Source organism: Microtus ochrogaster, chromosome 1, assembly GCF_000317375.1.
Source record: "Microtus ochrogaster isolate Prairie Vole_2 chromosome 1, MicOch1.0, whole genome shotgun sequence".
In the NCBI taxonomy this organism is placed as follows: Eukaryota; Metazoa; Chordata; class Mammalia; order Rodentia; family Cricetidae; genus Microtus; species Microtus ochrogaster.
Genome location: NC_022009.1, coordinates 48,744,470 through 48,760,892, shown reverse-complemented (window position 1 = coordinate 48,760,892; position 16,423 = coordinate 48,744,470). Strand labels below are relative to the sequence as shown.

General features: G+C 51.0%; 1 protein-coding gene across 4 annotated transcripts in view; it reads right to left on the bottom strand.

Moving 5' to 3' along the window:
* Positions 1-466: 466 nt before the first annotated feature.
* Pacs2 (phosphofurin acidic cluster sorting protein 2) overlaps positions 467-16,423 on the bottom strand; it is a 63,914-nt gene continuing 47,957 nt past the window's right edge. For 2 of the 4 annotated variants that reach the window (XM_026781522.1, XM_026781524.1), the window contains exons 10-25: positions 15,110-15,200; positions 14,753-14,827; positions 14,188-14,330; positions 13,704-13,839; positions 13,227-13,331; positions 12,925-13,031; positions 12,383-12,537; positions 11,615-11,725; positions 11,079-11,187; positions 9,834-9,866; positions 6,755-6,797; positions 5,810-5,852; positions 5,378-5,519; positions 4,475-4,701; positions 3,950-4,063; positions 467-3,219 (exon numbers count right to left, since the gene is read on the bottom strand). In XM_026781522.1, coding sequence (XP_026637323.1) covers positions 3,101-3,219; positions 3,950-4,063; positions 4,475-4,701; positions 5,378-5,519; positions 5,810-5,852; positions 6,755-6,797; positions 9,834-9,866; positions 11,079-11,187; positions 11,615-11,725; positions 12,383-12,537; positions 12,925-13,031; positions 13,227-13,331; positions 13,704-13,839; positions 14,188-14,330; positions 14,753-14,827; positions 15,110-15,200 — 1,753 coding nt within the window. In that variant the 3' untranslated portion in view covers positions 467-3,100. The remainder of the gene's footprint in view (positions 3,220-3,949; positions 4,064-4,474; positions 4,702-5,377; positions 5,520-5,809; positions 5,853-6,754; positions 6,798-9,833; positions 9,867-11,078; positions 11,188-11,614; positions 11,726-12,382; positions 12,538-12,924; positions 13,032-13,226; positions 13,332-13,703; positions 13,840-14,187; positions 14,331-14,752; positions 14,828-15,109; positions 15,201-16,423) is intronic. The other 2 variants (XM_026781526.1, XM_026781527.1) reach the window with 2 other exon arrangements.

Here is a 16,423-nt window from a genome sequence, read left to right as displayed (position 1 = left end):
TTGAGGGACAGGAGTAAGATGTGGATAATTGGGTCACCCACTCCCACGCTGGAGCAGAGCTCAGGAGCAGAGCTCGTCCAGGGGGTACCTGAGCGGGCTCAGTGGGCACCAGGAAGGGAAAGGTCCGGAGGATCCCGGACAAATGAGGAAGGCTTAATGGGATCCAGTTGACAACGAATCAGCCGGTGGGGTAGGGCTCAGAAGGATCTGCATCGGGAGTGGAGGGTCACGGGCTGCGAGGTCTCAATTGGGTCCAAATAAATGGGGCAGCCTAGTAGAGCGGCAGTAACTTCAGACTAATGAGAAGCCGACTCTGGAACCTACTTGACTACAAAAACCTAAGGAAGAGGAACGGACTTCCGTTCTACAGACCCCGCCCTCCGTTGCCGTTTCCGCCCCTCGTTGCTTGAGCCCCAGCGCGCTCCAGTCGCGTGGCCCCGACACATTGAAAGAAATCACACCAGTGGGCGGCCTGAGCGCCGTCAGTTTATTAGTGTCGCTTCAGCACCTTGAAATCGTCCACATGGTCGCATGGGACAGATCAGCATCTGCTCCCAAAAAGCTATTTACATTAATCTTTTCCATTAAAAACAACAAACTAGCAACACATACACACACCCTAGAAATCAGTCACAACGCGCTGGACAGTCTTCAAAAGTGGACGGAGTCATCCTCACGCAAGGCCATCAGCCTCTGCTGGCCCCTCTCCAGGACACAGCAGTCTCCGGAGGCGTGGGGGTTTGGAGAGCAAGTGAGGGTCCAGTACCCTGGCTCAGGGAAGAAGTGCTGGGACATTTTTATAAGGAATTCATTTGAGATGGAAGCTAGAGGCAGAAGTGAGGCCTTCAGGGTAAGGCTAGGACAAGCCACTGCACAGGAACCGAGGGCCAGCCCCTCCTTTCCCAGCTCTGGTACCATACGGTGATACCCAGCTGCATACTCAGAGGGTAGTGGCACGGACTAACTTGAAGGTAGAGGCAACTTGAAGGTAGAGGCAGCGTCCCCAACTGACAGGAATGAGACCTTCCCATCCACACAGGCTGTGTGGCCAGGCCTAAGAGAAACCAGTGCTGACAGACAGTGACCTAAGACTGGGAGGCTCTAAGGGCCTCAGGGCTAAGGCCTGTGGGACACACACACACACACACACACACACACACACACACACACTGCTGTTCTCACCTGACACCTGTCAGGGGGCTTTGGTGTCTAGTCATCCTTCAATGGGACAAAAGTACTTCTCTATGAATCCTCATTACAGCTCCACGAGGTAGGCAAGGAAAATGGACATGTCTCTTTAACCAAAGGGGAAACTGAGGCTCAGGGGATTACTGCTATAGTGGTGGGTGCAGGGTACTCAGGCTTTACTGACTTGGACTTGTATAAAGTCAGACCTCTGGAACCAATCAAGAATGCATGGAAAGAGAAAGAGTTCTCCAGAAAGGGGCTGCCCTCAGGCATGAGCTTGAAACCCTGGCCCCAAGGCCTCTAGGCCTAATCTTTTCTAGCAAGGCTGACTTTGGGAGGAAACTCCAGGGGTTGGTCAGCAGGCCTCTGCTCTTAAGCTCTAAGGATCACAGTGGCCTGACTCTGTAACAGATCTTTCCAGAGCACTCTTCACCAGGGGTTCCACTGTTACTGAGCCCTGAACCCAGGGATCTAGGGCCCAACCCAGATCCCAGCAGCAGTCCAGGGCCTTGCCCTGGACAAATGGACTCTTTTCAGCAAGGTGAGGCGGGAAAGTAAGTGAATAGAAAATGGGCCATTTTTTCATCCCAGGAAAGGTGAGGAGTCCTCAAACTCAGCCTGCCCTATTCTTGGTAATTTTCTGAGCATTCTCTTAGAAGTTCTCAAGGCTAAGACACCACCAGGGTGCCTGGGAGTGCCAGTTTCCAAGGGGGCAGGCACTCTTCCATCTGACACTTCAGGGAGAAAATTAGGACTGAGGCTGTGAACCCCTTCATGAACCTGGTGGGGCATGTACAGTCAGGATGATCCTTGCTGCAGGCCAGCACATCCCTCTCCTGCTGAGCAGGAAAGTGGTGGAGGCTAGAGCTGCCACCAAGAATGGATCCATGTGGCTTTGAGGAGCATGAATGGGATAATCCTTGGATAGCCTTTGTAGTTAGACCAGCCTGCTGGAGCCTTCACTGGCCTCACTGTGCGTGTGCGCATGTGTACACATGCACACACACACACACACACACACACACATACATACACACACACATACACACACACACCTCCAGTTGCCTGTTTCCAGTTCACAACCTTGATTTTCAACTCAGACCCCACATAATCAGTCCTAGATGTTCCTGTCCAGCAGGCAGAACAGAGGTGTAAGGGCATGGTAGCCAGGTCTCAGACCCCAGCAGTGTCTCTCATTCCAAGATAGACAATGGGAAATTTGCAAGGACCACCTGTCTGAGCAGCAGAATCTGCAGAAGCCTAGCAGTGCCTCTGGAACTGCAGCCAGAGGGGCAGGGGTAGGTATGTAGCTCCTGCTGGCTCTCCACCCAAGGGGACTTCACAAAAAAAAACATCTGCTTGGCAGCTACATCGTCAAATGTATGAGAGCATCAGAAAGATCTGCTACTATAAAACCTCTGCCATAAGGCTGGAGTTTTTTGGGAACCACGCATGGAGTGCCAGGGGCCACCATCCCATGCTAGGAGACCAAATATGCTCCTTACCCTAAGCTTTTGGCCAGACTGTACCCTGCTCCCTGCTCCCCAAGAAAGCAGAATCCTGACTTCAGGAACAGACAGGACACAAAGGCAAGAACACTTCTCGCATGTAGTTCTGGGGTTTCACAAGACCAGAGCTCACCTCTCTTCTTACCAGCCTTTCCACTGCCCACATATTCTGGTTAATAAGCAGAGCAAAGTTACTCAGTGGCCCACAGGGAGCTCGTTAGCTTCCCCTTAATTTCTGGGCTATGAGCACATTCATACTTAAGACTGTTTCTTTGTGTTTGTAAGAGTCTGTCTCTGTAGTAACCACATGTTAACAGAAACACAGCTGTCCCTCCATCAATGGCTGATACAGAGCAGGGCACGGGCCCCTGTATGGTCCTGTGCCAGCCCTTCCGTGGGTGGGGCTAGAAGGTGGCCTTGGAGTGTCCAAAGATGCAGATGGGGAAGTGCTTCACGTGGGAAGACCACTGGGCAGCCAGCTGGAAGAACTTGACATCGCTGCATTCCACGCCATCGATGAGGACTGTGGGAGAGGACACCTCACCATCTGCCTGCCTGGCGAGGCAACCACCTGGGACGGTGGGCTGATACCAGGGGTAGGGTAATCCATGCTTACCAGGCCCTTTCTACCACCTGCCCTCCCAGGACTCATTGCCATAGTGGGTTCACTTCCCAAGGGACTAGTGGCAAAGACAGTCTACGCCATATTTCAGCCAGGCATGACTCGTGTATGCCACCTCCACCTCACAGGGTCTTACTTAAAATAGCTGCAATTCCAGAGAGCCTGAGGAAGACTCAAGGACCCAAAACTCACTGAGGTCCAAGAGTCCTCACTCTGAGTGCACTGCTTACAGAATAGCCTCTGGAAGACACTGATATACAAACTAATCTTTAAAATGAAGAAAGGAAGGGCCGGGAATATGGTTCAATGGTAGAATTATCTGCCTAGTATGTATGAGACCCTAGGTTCACTCTCTAACAACCCTCTACCATATCTTCATCAGAAAAAAAAAAAACACAGAAAAGGTTGAAACATTATTCGAACTTGAAAGGCTGTTAGATGTATGCAAGTTCCTTATCAAAATGTGTTCCAAGTGTGAATCTGTAAGCATGCCTTTCATAGAACAACCGGTTCCTGTGCTGGGTTTGAGAAGCCACCCATCTGTTTTGCTCTGCATTCACATTATACAGGAAGAACCTAAAAGGATCTGGGTTCCCCCAGCACCCTGTGGAGTCCCCGGGCCCATGCTCACCCCGAAGCATGTTCTGTTGGTGCTTAGCTGTGCAGATCAGCCGACTGATGCCTTCGATGCACTGGCTTTTAGATTCCACATCTTTGTCCTTAGTTTTCTTGGGCAAAAACATCACTGGGAAGAAAAGAGCCCTGCTGTTGATTCACTACTCCTTCAGGGCCAAGCTGGTCAGAGCCCCAGCAGCAGGCAGGATGGGAGAACAGTAGCCATGGGGACTTGGCTGGCCCCTGCTCACCTGGGATTCAGTTTCTTGCTGTGACCCCATACAGCACCCTCCTGCCTGATACTCCACCTGAAGCCAGAAGCTACCCAGAACCTCAGTATCCTCACAGCTCAGGATAGCCACAACTCAGGGGCCACAGCTGTCAAAGTATGTCTGACTGCCAACCCCTTCTGAAGTGAGGTGTGTGTCATGACAATGAATTTACCAGGAACTTGCTAAGGGTTGGGAATGATATCCCCATCACCAATAGTACCACAGAGACCCCTCTCCCATTGTCCCTGCTCAGTACATTCCCACCTCACCCTTCTTGTTCTTCTCCTTGGTGACCACGGTCATGGACATGGTGGGTGTGGCTGCAGCCTCGCCACTGCTGGGCAACCTGCTGACCTGGAGGGACCGGAAAGTGCACTTGAGCGTATTTTTGGTGGTGGGGAGGTCCTTCTTCTCGGCATCTCTCTTCCTGTCCGCAGGCTGCGCTGCTGTCCAGTAGTCCACCTGCAGCCCCATGAGCTCAGCGCCGGTGCCCTGGCTGTGGAAGGCAGAGGGAAGTACTCACACTCATGGTGTCACTGTGCCACTGTAGGCAAGGAGGTGTGGCTAGCGTCTTATCTACTAACTTGCTGGCCAGTGCTGGGGAACTATGAGAAGCTCTGCAGAGCTGACTGCCCACTTGTCTTTCGGGATAATAGTGTTAGTGCCTGTGGCCCTGGCAAAATTGCCACTCTCCTGGGGCCTAGATAATAGGTTCATCAGAGGTGGAGTGGCTGGAGACATCAGGTGGCTAGACGAGCTCTGAAAAAGAGCCAGCAACCTCAGTGAACCTTAAGGCCATGTTCACCCCAAAACTCCCCAGTTTCAACTTGGTTGTCTTGAGTTCTGCTCAAGACTCAGATGGCTTGGTAGGACTCAGTTTACGTGTATGGGGCCTAAGGAGCTGTCGCCTGCATTTCCTCCCTCAGTTCCTCTTTTAACAGTCCACCCTGTGCTAAGGGACTTTCAGGCTCAGTGACTCCTATCCTTAGGAGTACTCACTGAAAACATCAATTACTTCCTACACTGCTCCTACAGTTGCTCTACAGCAAACTGGACCCAGCCCAAAGGATCCCTCACAGGATCTCCACCACTCCTTCACCAAGTCCGCCCATATTGCTGACAAGACAGTAACACGAAGGGTGGATGTCACGATAGAGAGCCATGTTGTTTACCTTGGGGAGGACAGGCCTCCGCTTACTGAAGGGGAGGAGGGTGGAGTAGGTGAGGCCTCCTTGGCCGCAGGAGATGTAGACACAGACGGTGGGGTAGAAGAGAGCACACTGGAGCCTGAGGGGGCTGCGTCATCCGAGTCTCCTTTAGGGAGGAGTCACAGGTCAGTGGTCAGACCGCCTTCTGGTCTGGTCCCACAGCTAGCTGGAGCCTGGACTAGGGCTAGAGAGGCAGCTCTCGGGACAAGTAGAGTAGGCAGAGTAGCTTGTGTGGAGGGCAGAGTATTATCTCTATTGGCTGGGAGAACTGCCTCATTTGCCTTGTTCTGAGGCTTTGTGATAGGAAAATCAGTAGAAACGTGCTGGTCCTTAAGACCAGAGGGACCTCCAATTCAGAGGGCTATCTGAGCAGTTCTCAGAGAGGGATGAAATTACCTGATGTGGCTGAAGATGGTTCCACAATTCCAACCTTCACAACCTGGGAAGTAATAGATGCTGGCTAGAGGCAAGTGGGGAGGTCGAGTAGTCCCACAGTTCTGCTTAGGCACCGCCTTGGGGCTTATCTAAGAGGTTTCTAAGTCCCTGCTGCTGCCCAGAACAGGAAACAGGTCCCAGCATCCTCCCATCTATGGAGCATGGCCCAGCTCTGGGCAGTGGCAAATCCCATGTGCATGTGACTGGCCAGTCCAGACATCCATCAGAGTAAGGTGCTGGCAGGAGAAATACAGATGCAGAAGTAGGAGCTGCTTCACAGTACTATATGGGGCAAGGGGAGAGTGCTTCAGGCTTGAACTTCCCAGCACAGTGGCCAGTAGCCATATGATGCTGTATCAATTCAGAGTGAATTACAATATCAAATTCAGTCTCGGCCATGTCAAGTACCCATAGGCACTTCTGTCACTACAGAAAGCGCCCTGAACAGAATGCTATGGAGATAGCTGTGGCTGCCTGGAATCAAGTTTTATGTTGCTCTAGAGGTCTCATAGCAGGGCAACCTCGCTAGAGATGAAAAAAGGCTGTGAAAACAGAACTAGGGGTGAGTCTGAAACTCCACTTTCGGTTATGTCTAGCCTATGCCAGGAGGCTCATCCTTATCTTGCAGACAGGGCTGAGCCTCCTTGTCTGTGTTGAGTTGACAGCCTGATACATCTCTCCCAGAAAAGGGACATATACTCCCATGTATCCACTATGGGAACCAAAAACTCCCAGACTAAAAAATGCAGGAAGGAAGCAGCGGGTTATATGGCAAGGAATTAAGCAGCCCTCGCTGGCTCACACGGTGAGGAAGGTTCTTGTGTATAAGCTAATATAAAAGCACTCTATTTTGACAGGAGCCTTGGCAGGATCAGGTTTCCAGTGAATGAAGCTGGTGATACTCACCCCAACAAAGGGAATGAACCTCTGAGAGGATTCTTCATCAGGGCTGGGAGCAAAAACAGACAGTTAGACTCCCTGCTGGAATACCCCAATCTCAGCTGTCCTTCAGCCCAGGGGCCCAGACGACTCATCCCTAAACCCTACCCACCGTGGCCCTCAGCCTTATCACCTGCCCACAGGTACTCTTTGTCACTACAGAAAGGCCCCTGGATGACTTGGCTAATACTTAGATTTTTTCCCCCATATGTCAATATAATGATAAGCAGAGAATTCCTGCACTCCTGCAAGGAAGTTGTGTGTAGTCCTGCGACCGGGGAGAGAACACCAGAGCTCGTGACCCTTGAGGGAAATTGTTTTTATAACAGGTGCCTGCTCAGTCCTGTCCATCTGCCTGTTTCCAGGTCTACCAAGCCAATTCCCTGCCATGTGCATGCCCCATGGAATCCAGAACTGGGCCTTCTCCAGTGACTGGGTTGCCCTTCCCAAAACCAGTACATGGAGGTTTCCTCCTGAGTCTAGGTGAAGTCAGTCAACTCTAGAGGCTACAGCTTTGGCTAAGGTGCTGAAGTGGAGAACTAGGTTCTAATAGTAACATCTAAGTGTAGCCTGAGGCTTGAGCAGGGTTGGGACAAGTCTGAGTAGCTGACTGAATGAGATACTGTCTGTACAGCATTTGGCAAAACAGTAGCTTGTCCTGGAAGTCATGGCCCATGCGCCATTAAGATACCAAGGGTTTGAGGTCAGGAGCTGACATGAAGAATGCTGTCCTCCTTCCATGCACTGCCCACTACGGCTAGCCATGCGGTGAATCTCTGAGGAGGCTCAGCTTAGAGCATATTGTTCCACTAGCAGTCAGACTGTGTCCTGCATTTTTTGGAAGGCCTGACAGCAGGGCTAGTCCTATTTCTTTCATGCCCTTCCTGCCTGCCTTCCCACAGTGATTCCCTGATCTGAAGAGCATTTTAGCAACTGAAGTTACTTCTGCATGGTTCTCTCAACTCTACCTTGATTCCTCACACTGGTATTGGATGTCAGTGCATCTGTTTCAGAGATGTCCATGTCATCAGGCCAAGTATGGAGAAGCCTAAGATGGACGGGCTTCTCCCTATGTCTAGGCTTCAGGGTGTCCCTCAGGTGTTGCACTGCAGCAGGTACTGCCTAACACAGTTTTCAATGACATATCTTCATGGGAAACACAACTTGGGTGGTGTCTAGGACAGTGATCTGTAAGTTTTCCCCTTAAATAAATAACCTTTTTATTATTCATAATTCTGAACTGGTGCGGGATTGTTTTGTGACTTACATCATCAAAGGAGGGCAGTTTTGACAAGAGAAATCTCGTCTCCCTTGTTTATTCCAAATGACTTGACTCCTAACCCCAATCTGTCATACTCTTTTCTGTCCACTTCATATAACACCTCAGGCCCCAAAAGCTCTAAAAATCAGACAAGCATAATAGTTCCCAGTGTGGAGGGCTGTAACCCACTGGGCTACCCATGCTCTGTGGGCCCTCTAGGACCATGGCAGAGCAGCCTCTTATCTGTGGTCTACTCTAAGATATTTGGGAACAGAGCAGGGCTGACAAGTCCATGTGTGACAAGACACAAGAGACACTGCAACATGGAGAAGCTACCAGAACTCAAAGCCAAGCTGTATCTGGGACCATGCAGACAGAACCAGCATAGGTACAGCAATTATGACACCAGTGCCATATTGCATCCTGGGCCATGCAGACAGCACCAGCATGGGTGCAACAGCAGTGACACTAGCTGGCTAACCAAGAGCCTGGATGCAGAGGCAGCCAGGCCTGCAGCACAGGTACACAGGAAGTCAAGTGGTTGGCAGTCTAAGAACCATGCCCTTGATCTGTTCCCAAGACCGCCATGACGCCAAAGATAGAGTGTAGGCCCAAGGACCATTCCATCCATTTGCACCAGAACAGGGGCCTTGGAGCATGTGTCGTCCCAGTATGACCTGAGGACTCAGCTGCCATCAGAGGACAGGCTCCATCCCAGCTTCGGGTAAGAGGCAGGCAAGAGCAGGTATACCCTGCTAGAGTTCAACATGGAAGGCCAAGCAACATGGGTCTCCACTGGTTCCTGGCTGGTACCCGTGCCTACCTATTGCCGGTGTCACTACTGTATTATAGGCAGAGGAAGGTCTGGGGGATAGAGAGCGTCTCCTCAAGCCTGGTTTTTTAATAGATATAAGTACAGCACAGGAGAGCATGCTGCAGGCTCCTCCTGTCACAGCCGGTGGCACAGGCCAAGCCTCAAGGCAGGAGAGAGGATGAAGGCTGGTCTTTCTCTAACTTGGAGGGTGAGCTTGTTTAGCAGGGCAAACTGGTATTCAAGGACCCTCCTCTGTGTTCTGCTGGTTTGGATAAAGGGTAGCACTACCAGCAATGAGGACCCTGGTCCCATGACTCTGTCCTGGGCACTTTTCCCAGGACAAATACCTTGAGGCAAGTGTGGTAGACAGAGGACCCTCTCAGCAACAAAAAGGGTAGCTCTGAGGGTACCTGAGAGTAGTCAAGTTTTCAGAGGGTGAAACCTTCTTAGGGAAGAAAAGCACTTTGTCCCTACTTAGGGTCCTCAAAAGCCTGGCTACTTCCCCAAAGAAACTAGAAAAACCTTCTCTGTGGCTCTGGCATCCCTGGGAGCTGATTTTATAGTGCAGAAAGTGGCTAAGGCACCTGCCATACTATGCCAGCTCCTTGACCTCCTACCTCCACACTCTTAAATTTAGGACCAACACTGGTAGTGCCACACCCTTCTGAGGCTGTGTGTGGTCAGATTACTGCTACTGTTAAGTGTGAGGAGCAAAGCCAGCATGGGGAGTCCAGATGCCAGCACCACGCTGGGTTTAACAAGAGGCTTCAGAAGTACAAACTCCTTGAGGTTGGTTCTGTGGGCTGAGGAACCCATGTGCAGTTCTCCCAAGAAAAGGGTTCATTCCTGCTCCTCAAGGAACAGGAATGCTGCCTGGGCATCAGAGGAGAGGCACTTGGGCAATGATCCTGCTAAACAAGCCCTAAAGACCAGCCTAGAGACAGATAAGGGTATAGGCCAGAGAGATGTACCTCAGGGTAAAGTCAAAGTGAAAGTGTTTTTTCCTTTTTGGGAAGGCCACCAAGAGAGAAAACACACATTAGGACTCCCTGGAGCAGCAACAAGTCCTCCACACACTGAGGCAGGAGCAGAATGGCTCCTGGTGGTCTGGCTGAATCTTCACCCACCTGGATCTGGAGCAGCAGCTGAGAGGGGATGAGAGTTCCTAGAGGATCTGGCCCTGCTACCAGGCAGTCTTTGAGTTTGGGGAACGTATTGTGTGGCACATGCAATTTAAAGAGATTTGTTGTCATTGGCTGCAGGGTCTACCCCTCCTGAGCAGGGTGCTGGGCTCACGTTAGACACCAAACAGGTTTCCTTAGGGTCTGTGCACTTAACTCTTCTAGAAGGGTAGTGTGGTAGTTTGAAAGAAAATGGCAGCCAAAGAAAGTGTCATTATTAGGAGGTGTGGCCTTATTGGAAGAAATGTGTCAATGTAGAGGCGGGCTTATAGGTCTCATACATGCTCAAGCCACACCCAATGCCTCAGACCACTTCCTATGGCCTCTGGATCAGCTACTCCTCCAGCCGTATGTCTGCCTGTACACTGCCATGTTCTACCATGATGATAATGGACTGAACCTCTAAACTATAAGCCACCCAATTAAATGTTTTCTTTTATAATAGTTGCCATGGTCACAGTGTCTTTTCACAGAAAAAACAAAACAAAACAAAACAAAAAACAAAAAGAACCCTAACTAAGACAAGCAGATTGTTCAGAGGTCTGAGCCAAGAAAAGTGTGTTCAGTTCCCTAAGATCCAGTGTTGAGGAGGCCTGCCCAGGGCCCCTCAGCTTCTTGGGAGGAAGGATCTAGGTCCAGGCCAAGACCCACTCTGTCCAGTCCTTCACACACAACTCCTGAGCGCTGCCCAACTCTGGGTAGATGGGAACATGATCTGACTGTTCACTCAGAGGCCAAAGTAGGGTCAGGGGACCTGTGGGGAAGGAGCCATGTGGCCAGAACATGACCAGATATGAGGACTACAGGAACAAGTGCCTTCTAGTACATCATTGAGGATATTAACAAGCACAAAAGTAAAGGCTCTGAAAACCCAACCCGGCATTCTGACCCGATACGAATTTACTGTAGGTTCATGCTAAGCAAGCACACTCAGGTTTTTTTTTATCCTGGCCCCTTGAGTCTATCCCATAGCCTATAAGAAGCAGAGGGGCCATATACCTGCTCCAGGGCCCCAGCCCTGGTCCACCATGTTACCTCTTCTGCTTGTAGGTCAGCATAGCCTCGGCGATGGGGAGCTGGTGAGCACAGTTGGCTCCCGAGATGTACTGGGTGATGCGTGACACGATGTCTGGTGTGTCCTGCACTGCACAAGGCAGAGGCGGCAAAGAGTCAGCATCGTAAATAGGTGGGATTTGCTAGGGTCTGGGCTGTGTCCCAGGCACTATACTCTGGCTCTTCTCTATCTCTGCTTTCTGCTAGCTGCCTCTGGCTCAAGTGCCCACCCACAATGGTCCCAGGTAGGGTCATCATGGTTTCTGCTCAAATCCTGAGGCTGGTTCTGGAGTTCCTGACTGCCCCTTCCCAATGTCATGCCCCATGGCAAGGCTAAAAACTCAGGCTGGGTGGAGGGAAGCCCTATAACACCCCCTCCTGTCCCACAGTGGACCCTGAGAAATAGGGTCTCTATGATGGGAAGTCCCCAGGAGAAGGGGCCTTTTCTCCAAAGCAAGGACCGTAGATGCATGGGGCAGCCCCCCACCCCCACCCCCAACACAGTGCCCAGGCCTCACCACTGCTCTGGGCTTCCAGCTTGTTGAATAGATCTCTCCAGGCCAGATCCTGGAAGAAGTTGTTGTAGCGGTAGTCCACAGAGCCCAGGTACCTGGCCACAGGATGGGAGCCTGGGAGCCCCAGAAAATCCATTACCACATGGAGTTGCTCAACTCCAGACAACCCAGCTGTCCTGAGCCCTCTGCTGTAAGCCTGTCAAGGGAGTTATGACAAAGTCCCCACTGACTGTTGCTCTACCAGGGAAGGCAAATGAGATGGACAAAAGCCAGCCAAGACAAGCATCCCAGGTGAGGTGCTGCTTTTAAATTTCACTACTGGTGAACAAATGTGTTTTATAGAACTCCAAATGGCTACTGGAATTCAAGTGCACAGGGTCATAACCTATAAAGACTGCTTTGTATTTCTGGTGACAGAAACCAAAGCTGATAGAGTGGTCTGTGGTAGACCACTAGTTTGCCAGGTAACACATTCTACACGACTAGGGCATTTGTCAAAGAGAAGAACAGAAAGGGACAGTAGACTTAGGTCTTACTATATAACCTGGTTCCAGGCTGATCTGAACTTGTGATTCTTAGCTTCCAAGTGCTAGGGTAGCAGGCATAATACTATGTTTGGCACACACGACTTTTCAATATAGTGAGAATAACTGTGAATTTTTAAACAATAGAAGTATGTCATATTGGTACCTCTACCCTAACCAGGCTGTGTCCCTGCTCTGAGGTCCCTCAGGTTTAGTCACAGGTGGCCAGTAGTCCAAGGTCCCTCACCCAGTGGGATGATGAGGAAGCGCATGTAGCCAAGCCAGTCAGGCGTCTTGTGAGACAGCTGCTCCACGAAGAGCCGCAGGATGGCACTGAGGTAATGCTGTGCTCCCGCCACAGCGATCTTCACAGGGGTTGGTGGCTGAGAATTGCAGTTGCAGCTGCGATCCCAAGAGGGTGGGGCAGAGAGGGACAGATGCCTCACTGTCTCTGGCCCAGGATCACCCTGCTGAGCTCTAGGGAGCCATTGCCCCTAAAGCGCAGGAACTATCAAACCCAGGATGCCCCACCAAAAGGGAGATGGGAAGCTGAATGTCTGCCTGGATCTGCCTGGGCCAGGAAACTGCTCCAGACCTCTGCTGGGGTCACTGTAAAGGGAAGCCGTCTACCAGAGAAGGCCAAATGAGCTTCAAGATACCCACTGGGGATCAGAATAGAGCTGTGGGGAGTTTATGGGCAGCACATCTGGAACCATCATGATTCTCGGGATCAAATATCCCGTCTCTAAGAAGCAGGCAGGGTTGGGTAAGGAAGGATGGCAGACTCACTATCGCTGTATCCGAGAGACAATGGTGCTGAAGGCAGCTTGCACGTCAGCAGCAGAGCATGTGCATACCACAGGGAGGGTATGCTTCTGTAGGACATCCGAGAGGAACTAAAAGGGACAGGCTGACAATGACCTTGGCGTAGCACCTGATAGTCCCTATCCATCCCTCACCACAGGTCCCAAAGGGTCCATAGGAACAGCTGATCATCAGCATCCCTACTCCCCCAGCATGACTGCTGTTCTTCAAGGTCATATGAAGCCTTGATTTCACAGCAGACAGGGCACACAGCTATAACCCCTTACCTGTCCCTGCCAGTCAGAGGTGTTGACAAGAATAATATTCTCAGGGAGTTGGTCATCAGAGATGAGGATGTGGTTCAGTTGGTCATACACAGTTTTCCTGGGAATCTAGAGACAGTGAGGTGTCTACACAAGGAGATGCAGTACCCAGGCCTTTCAACTTCCAGCCCTGGGCCTCAATATTCCATACCCTAAAGCAGGCATAAACACTGGAAGCAAGTAAGGAAATACCTAACATGGGGGTTCCTTAGTCTGGAGTGGCAACACTTTGGGTGCTCTGATTCAGAGAGATCAATAAGATGGCTAAAACCAGCCCCAGGGTAAACAGGCTTCCTGACAAGAAGACTTATGACTGTCTTCCTATCTGCATGGAATTTCATAGTAAACAGTAAACCTTCCAGGTTTGCCAGTTCTCAGGGCCCCTAGGTTTCTCTATTCTGCCTGTCACTTGGAGCATCCTTCCTCAGCTCCCACCCTAACCTGCAGCTGGCTCCTCGTGTCTGGACAGCGCTCATTGTCCAGGCTGTTGGCCCGCTCATTCTGTGGTCGAGCTGGCTGCCGTTCCTTCAGGGATGTGCTCCGGCCCCGGCGGCCGGCTGGCTTTGCCTCTGACCTGCTAGAGACCAGGAAAGGCATAAAACATCTGGAGTGGTAGGCCAAATGCTCACTGCAGGCTGCAAACTGAAGTGTCCCACAACAGCTGTCACACCTCCACCCAGCAGACCCTGATACGATACTGCAATTGTCCCCACACCATGAACCCTCAGCAGTTTCATTTCCAAGAACAGCAGAATGGAAGTAGGTGGCACCCTCTGGGCATACTGGCCTTAGGGTTGCAAGCCAGGAGATGGCCAGAGACAGACTGGGTAGGGGACCCACATGTAGTTTCTGGAGTTGGCCCAAATAGCTGGCTTCCCACAGCCCCTCCCAAAGGGGTACACAGTCCCTCAGCACAGGCCCACACCTGGTCGAAGGGATGACAAGTGACTCAGTCTTGGTGATTCTCCCACTGGGTGGCAGCTTCTCAGTGAAGACATCCAGGAGAGAGGTCTCAGTCTCTGGACTGTCATCAGGTTGCCCTGATGACTCTCGGGGGGCTGGTGAACTCTGATGGATTGAGAAGGAGCCATATGCACTCACCCTGCCAGAAACATTTACCATGCTTCTCCTATGTATGTGTTCTTGGTTTAAAGTAAGGCTCTGGGCTTCCTCTGACCCAAGGTCTTGCTGAGGCACAGGCACATGGAGGCAAGAGGAGAGGTACTTCTCTCCCACAAGTAGCTCCTGGTCCAACTATTACTAAGAGATAAGGACCAAACTTGCTGGAAACACCAACTACCCTGCACCATATCTGAGAGACTCCATGCGGGCCTGAGTCTGACAGCAAGGCTAGGAACACAGCCATCCACCTGAGCTGCACAGTCATCCCTGAGGGTGGTGCACACACTTTCAGAGTATATGAACACAAAGCCCTCCATGTGGTGTTCACGTTCGGCTGCACATGGTGGATGCTCCCCATGACTGCTTACAAGGGCTACCGTGTCAGAGATGCTGTCACTTGGCTGCTGGCCTCCCAGAGATCTCATCTTCTCAGGTACATCAGCCTGCAGATGACGAGACAGGAATTGGGCTGTGCTGTAGAACAGGATGTCTACTTCTGGATAGGAGGAAGCCTAGGGAGACTAGCTGGGAATTTCACAGACTTCTAGCTCAGGATTACATTAGAAGAGTCATCTTTTACTGGGTGGAACTCTGAGCCCAGGACACATCACAGCCCAGCTAGGTACATGCTGGCTAGGTATTCAGGACACAGGGGCAGGAAGGAAGGAAGAGAAGACCCAGCCTGGTCTAAGGGTCTCACCACTGCACAGCATGGCCCTACTCACCGGGCTTGGAGGCTCTCTGTGGCTCCGGGCACTGTGGATGCTCCCTATCTCTGTCTGTGAGCTGGAGTGTGACAGGCCTTCAAAATATGGCCTGGATAAAGAAGAAATAGATGTTATTTCCATGATCCCCAATACACTGAAAATGAGGTTCAACCCACTGCACACAGAAGGGAAGGCGGCACAGAACTCAACAGCAGAGCAGAGCTCCACCCAGAGGCTCCAGTGTGGAAGAGCTGTGTGACTACACACCCACTGCTGAGGGAACCCTGCACACATGGGAGGATGCTGAAGCGATTCAACTCCAGCTGGGCACAGCTCCTGCACTGGCTATGAAGTCAGCTGCAGAAAGTGTGTATTCCAGGGCTGGAGAGATAGCTCCTTGGGTAAAGGCACCTGCTGCCAAGCCTAAACACCTGAGTTTGATCCTTGGGACACAGTGTGAACCCTAGCAATTTGTCCTCTGACCTCCACACTCACGCTGTGGCACACATGTCCCCTCCCATAATAAAATTTAAATGTAAAAAAAAACAAACCCGTCTGCTTATGTTCACCCAAGTTGGGGCTGCCAAAAACACAAGGAGATTGGGTGTCAGCACAGAATATCTCATGTTCTTAACAAGGGTTGGGCCTGATGAGAACCTTGATATCTGTAGTCAGATAACAGAAACCAGAAGAACATTCTCAACAGCATAAAGGTACCATGGGCAAGTTCAGAACATCTAAAGCCATTCTCGACACAGTCTTCTCCAGTCCAGAACATATAAAGCCATTCTCGACACAGTCAGTCTTCTCCAGACCAACACAGATGACTTGACACCCCCTAGGCCACAATAGTCCAAGCCTGACAAAGCCATTTCAAACCAATCCAACATAGCCATTAGGAGACCAGCCGGGCCAACTCTTGCCAATCCAGACTAACCTGGACCAAAGTATCTGACTTCAGCAGATCAAGTGTGAGTGAAGAAATAGGAGATAAGGAAAACCGAAAACCAAGAGATGTTAAAAAAAAAAAAGTCATGCAAAAATACCAGACAGTATACCTGCACGGCCATATGGGTGATGAAGCTATACAGAAATCTAGAGATCTAGGGTGTCACTTATGCATGGCCACCCGGGATCATGGCCCCAAAGTGATCACATATCACCCCAAAACTACAGGTATCCATCATAGTTAATGTCATGGGGCTCAAGAAGATCCAGACTTTCTGGGAAGACCCGGTGTAATCCCATAAGTCACTACAGACATGAGGCAGAAGGACCAGTGTTGAGCACAAGGGGGACTGAAGTGGAAGAGAACAAGGAACACTGGCTTGC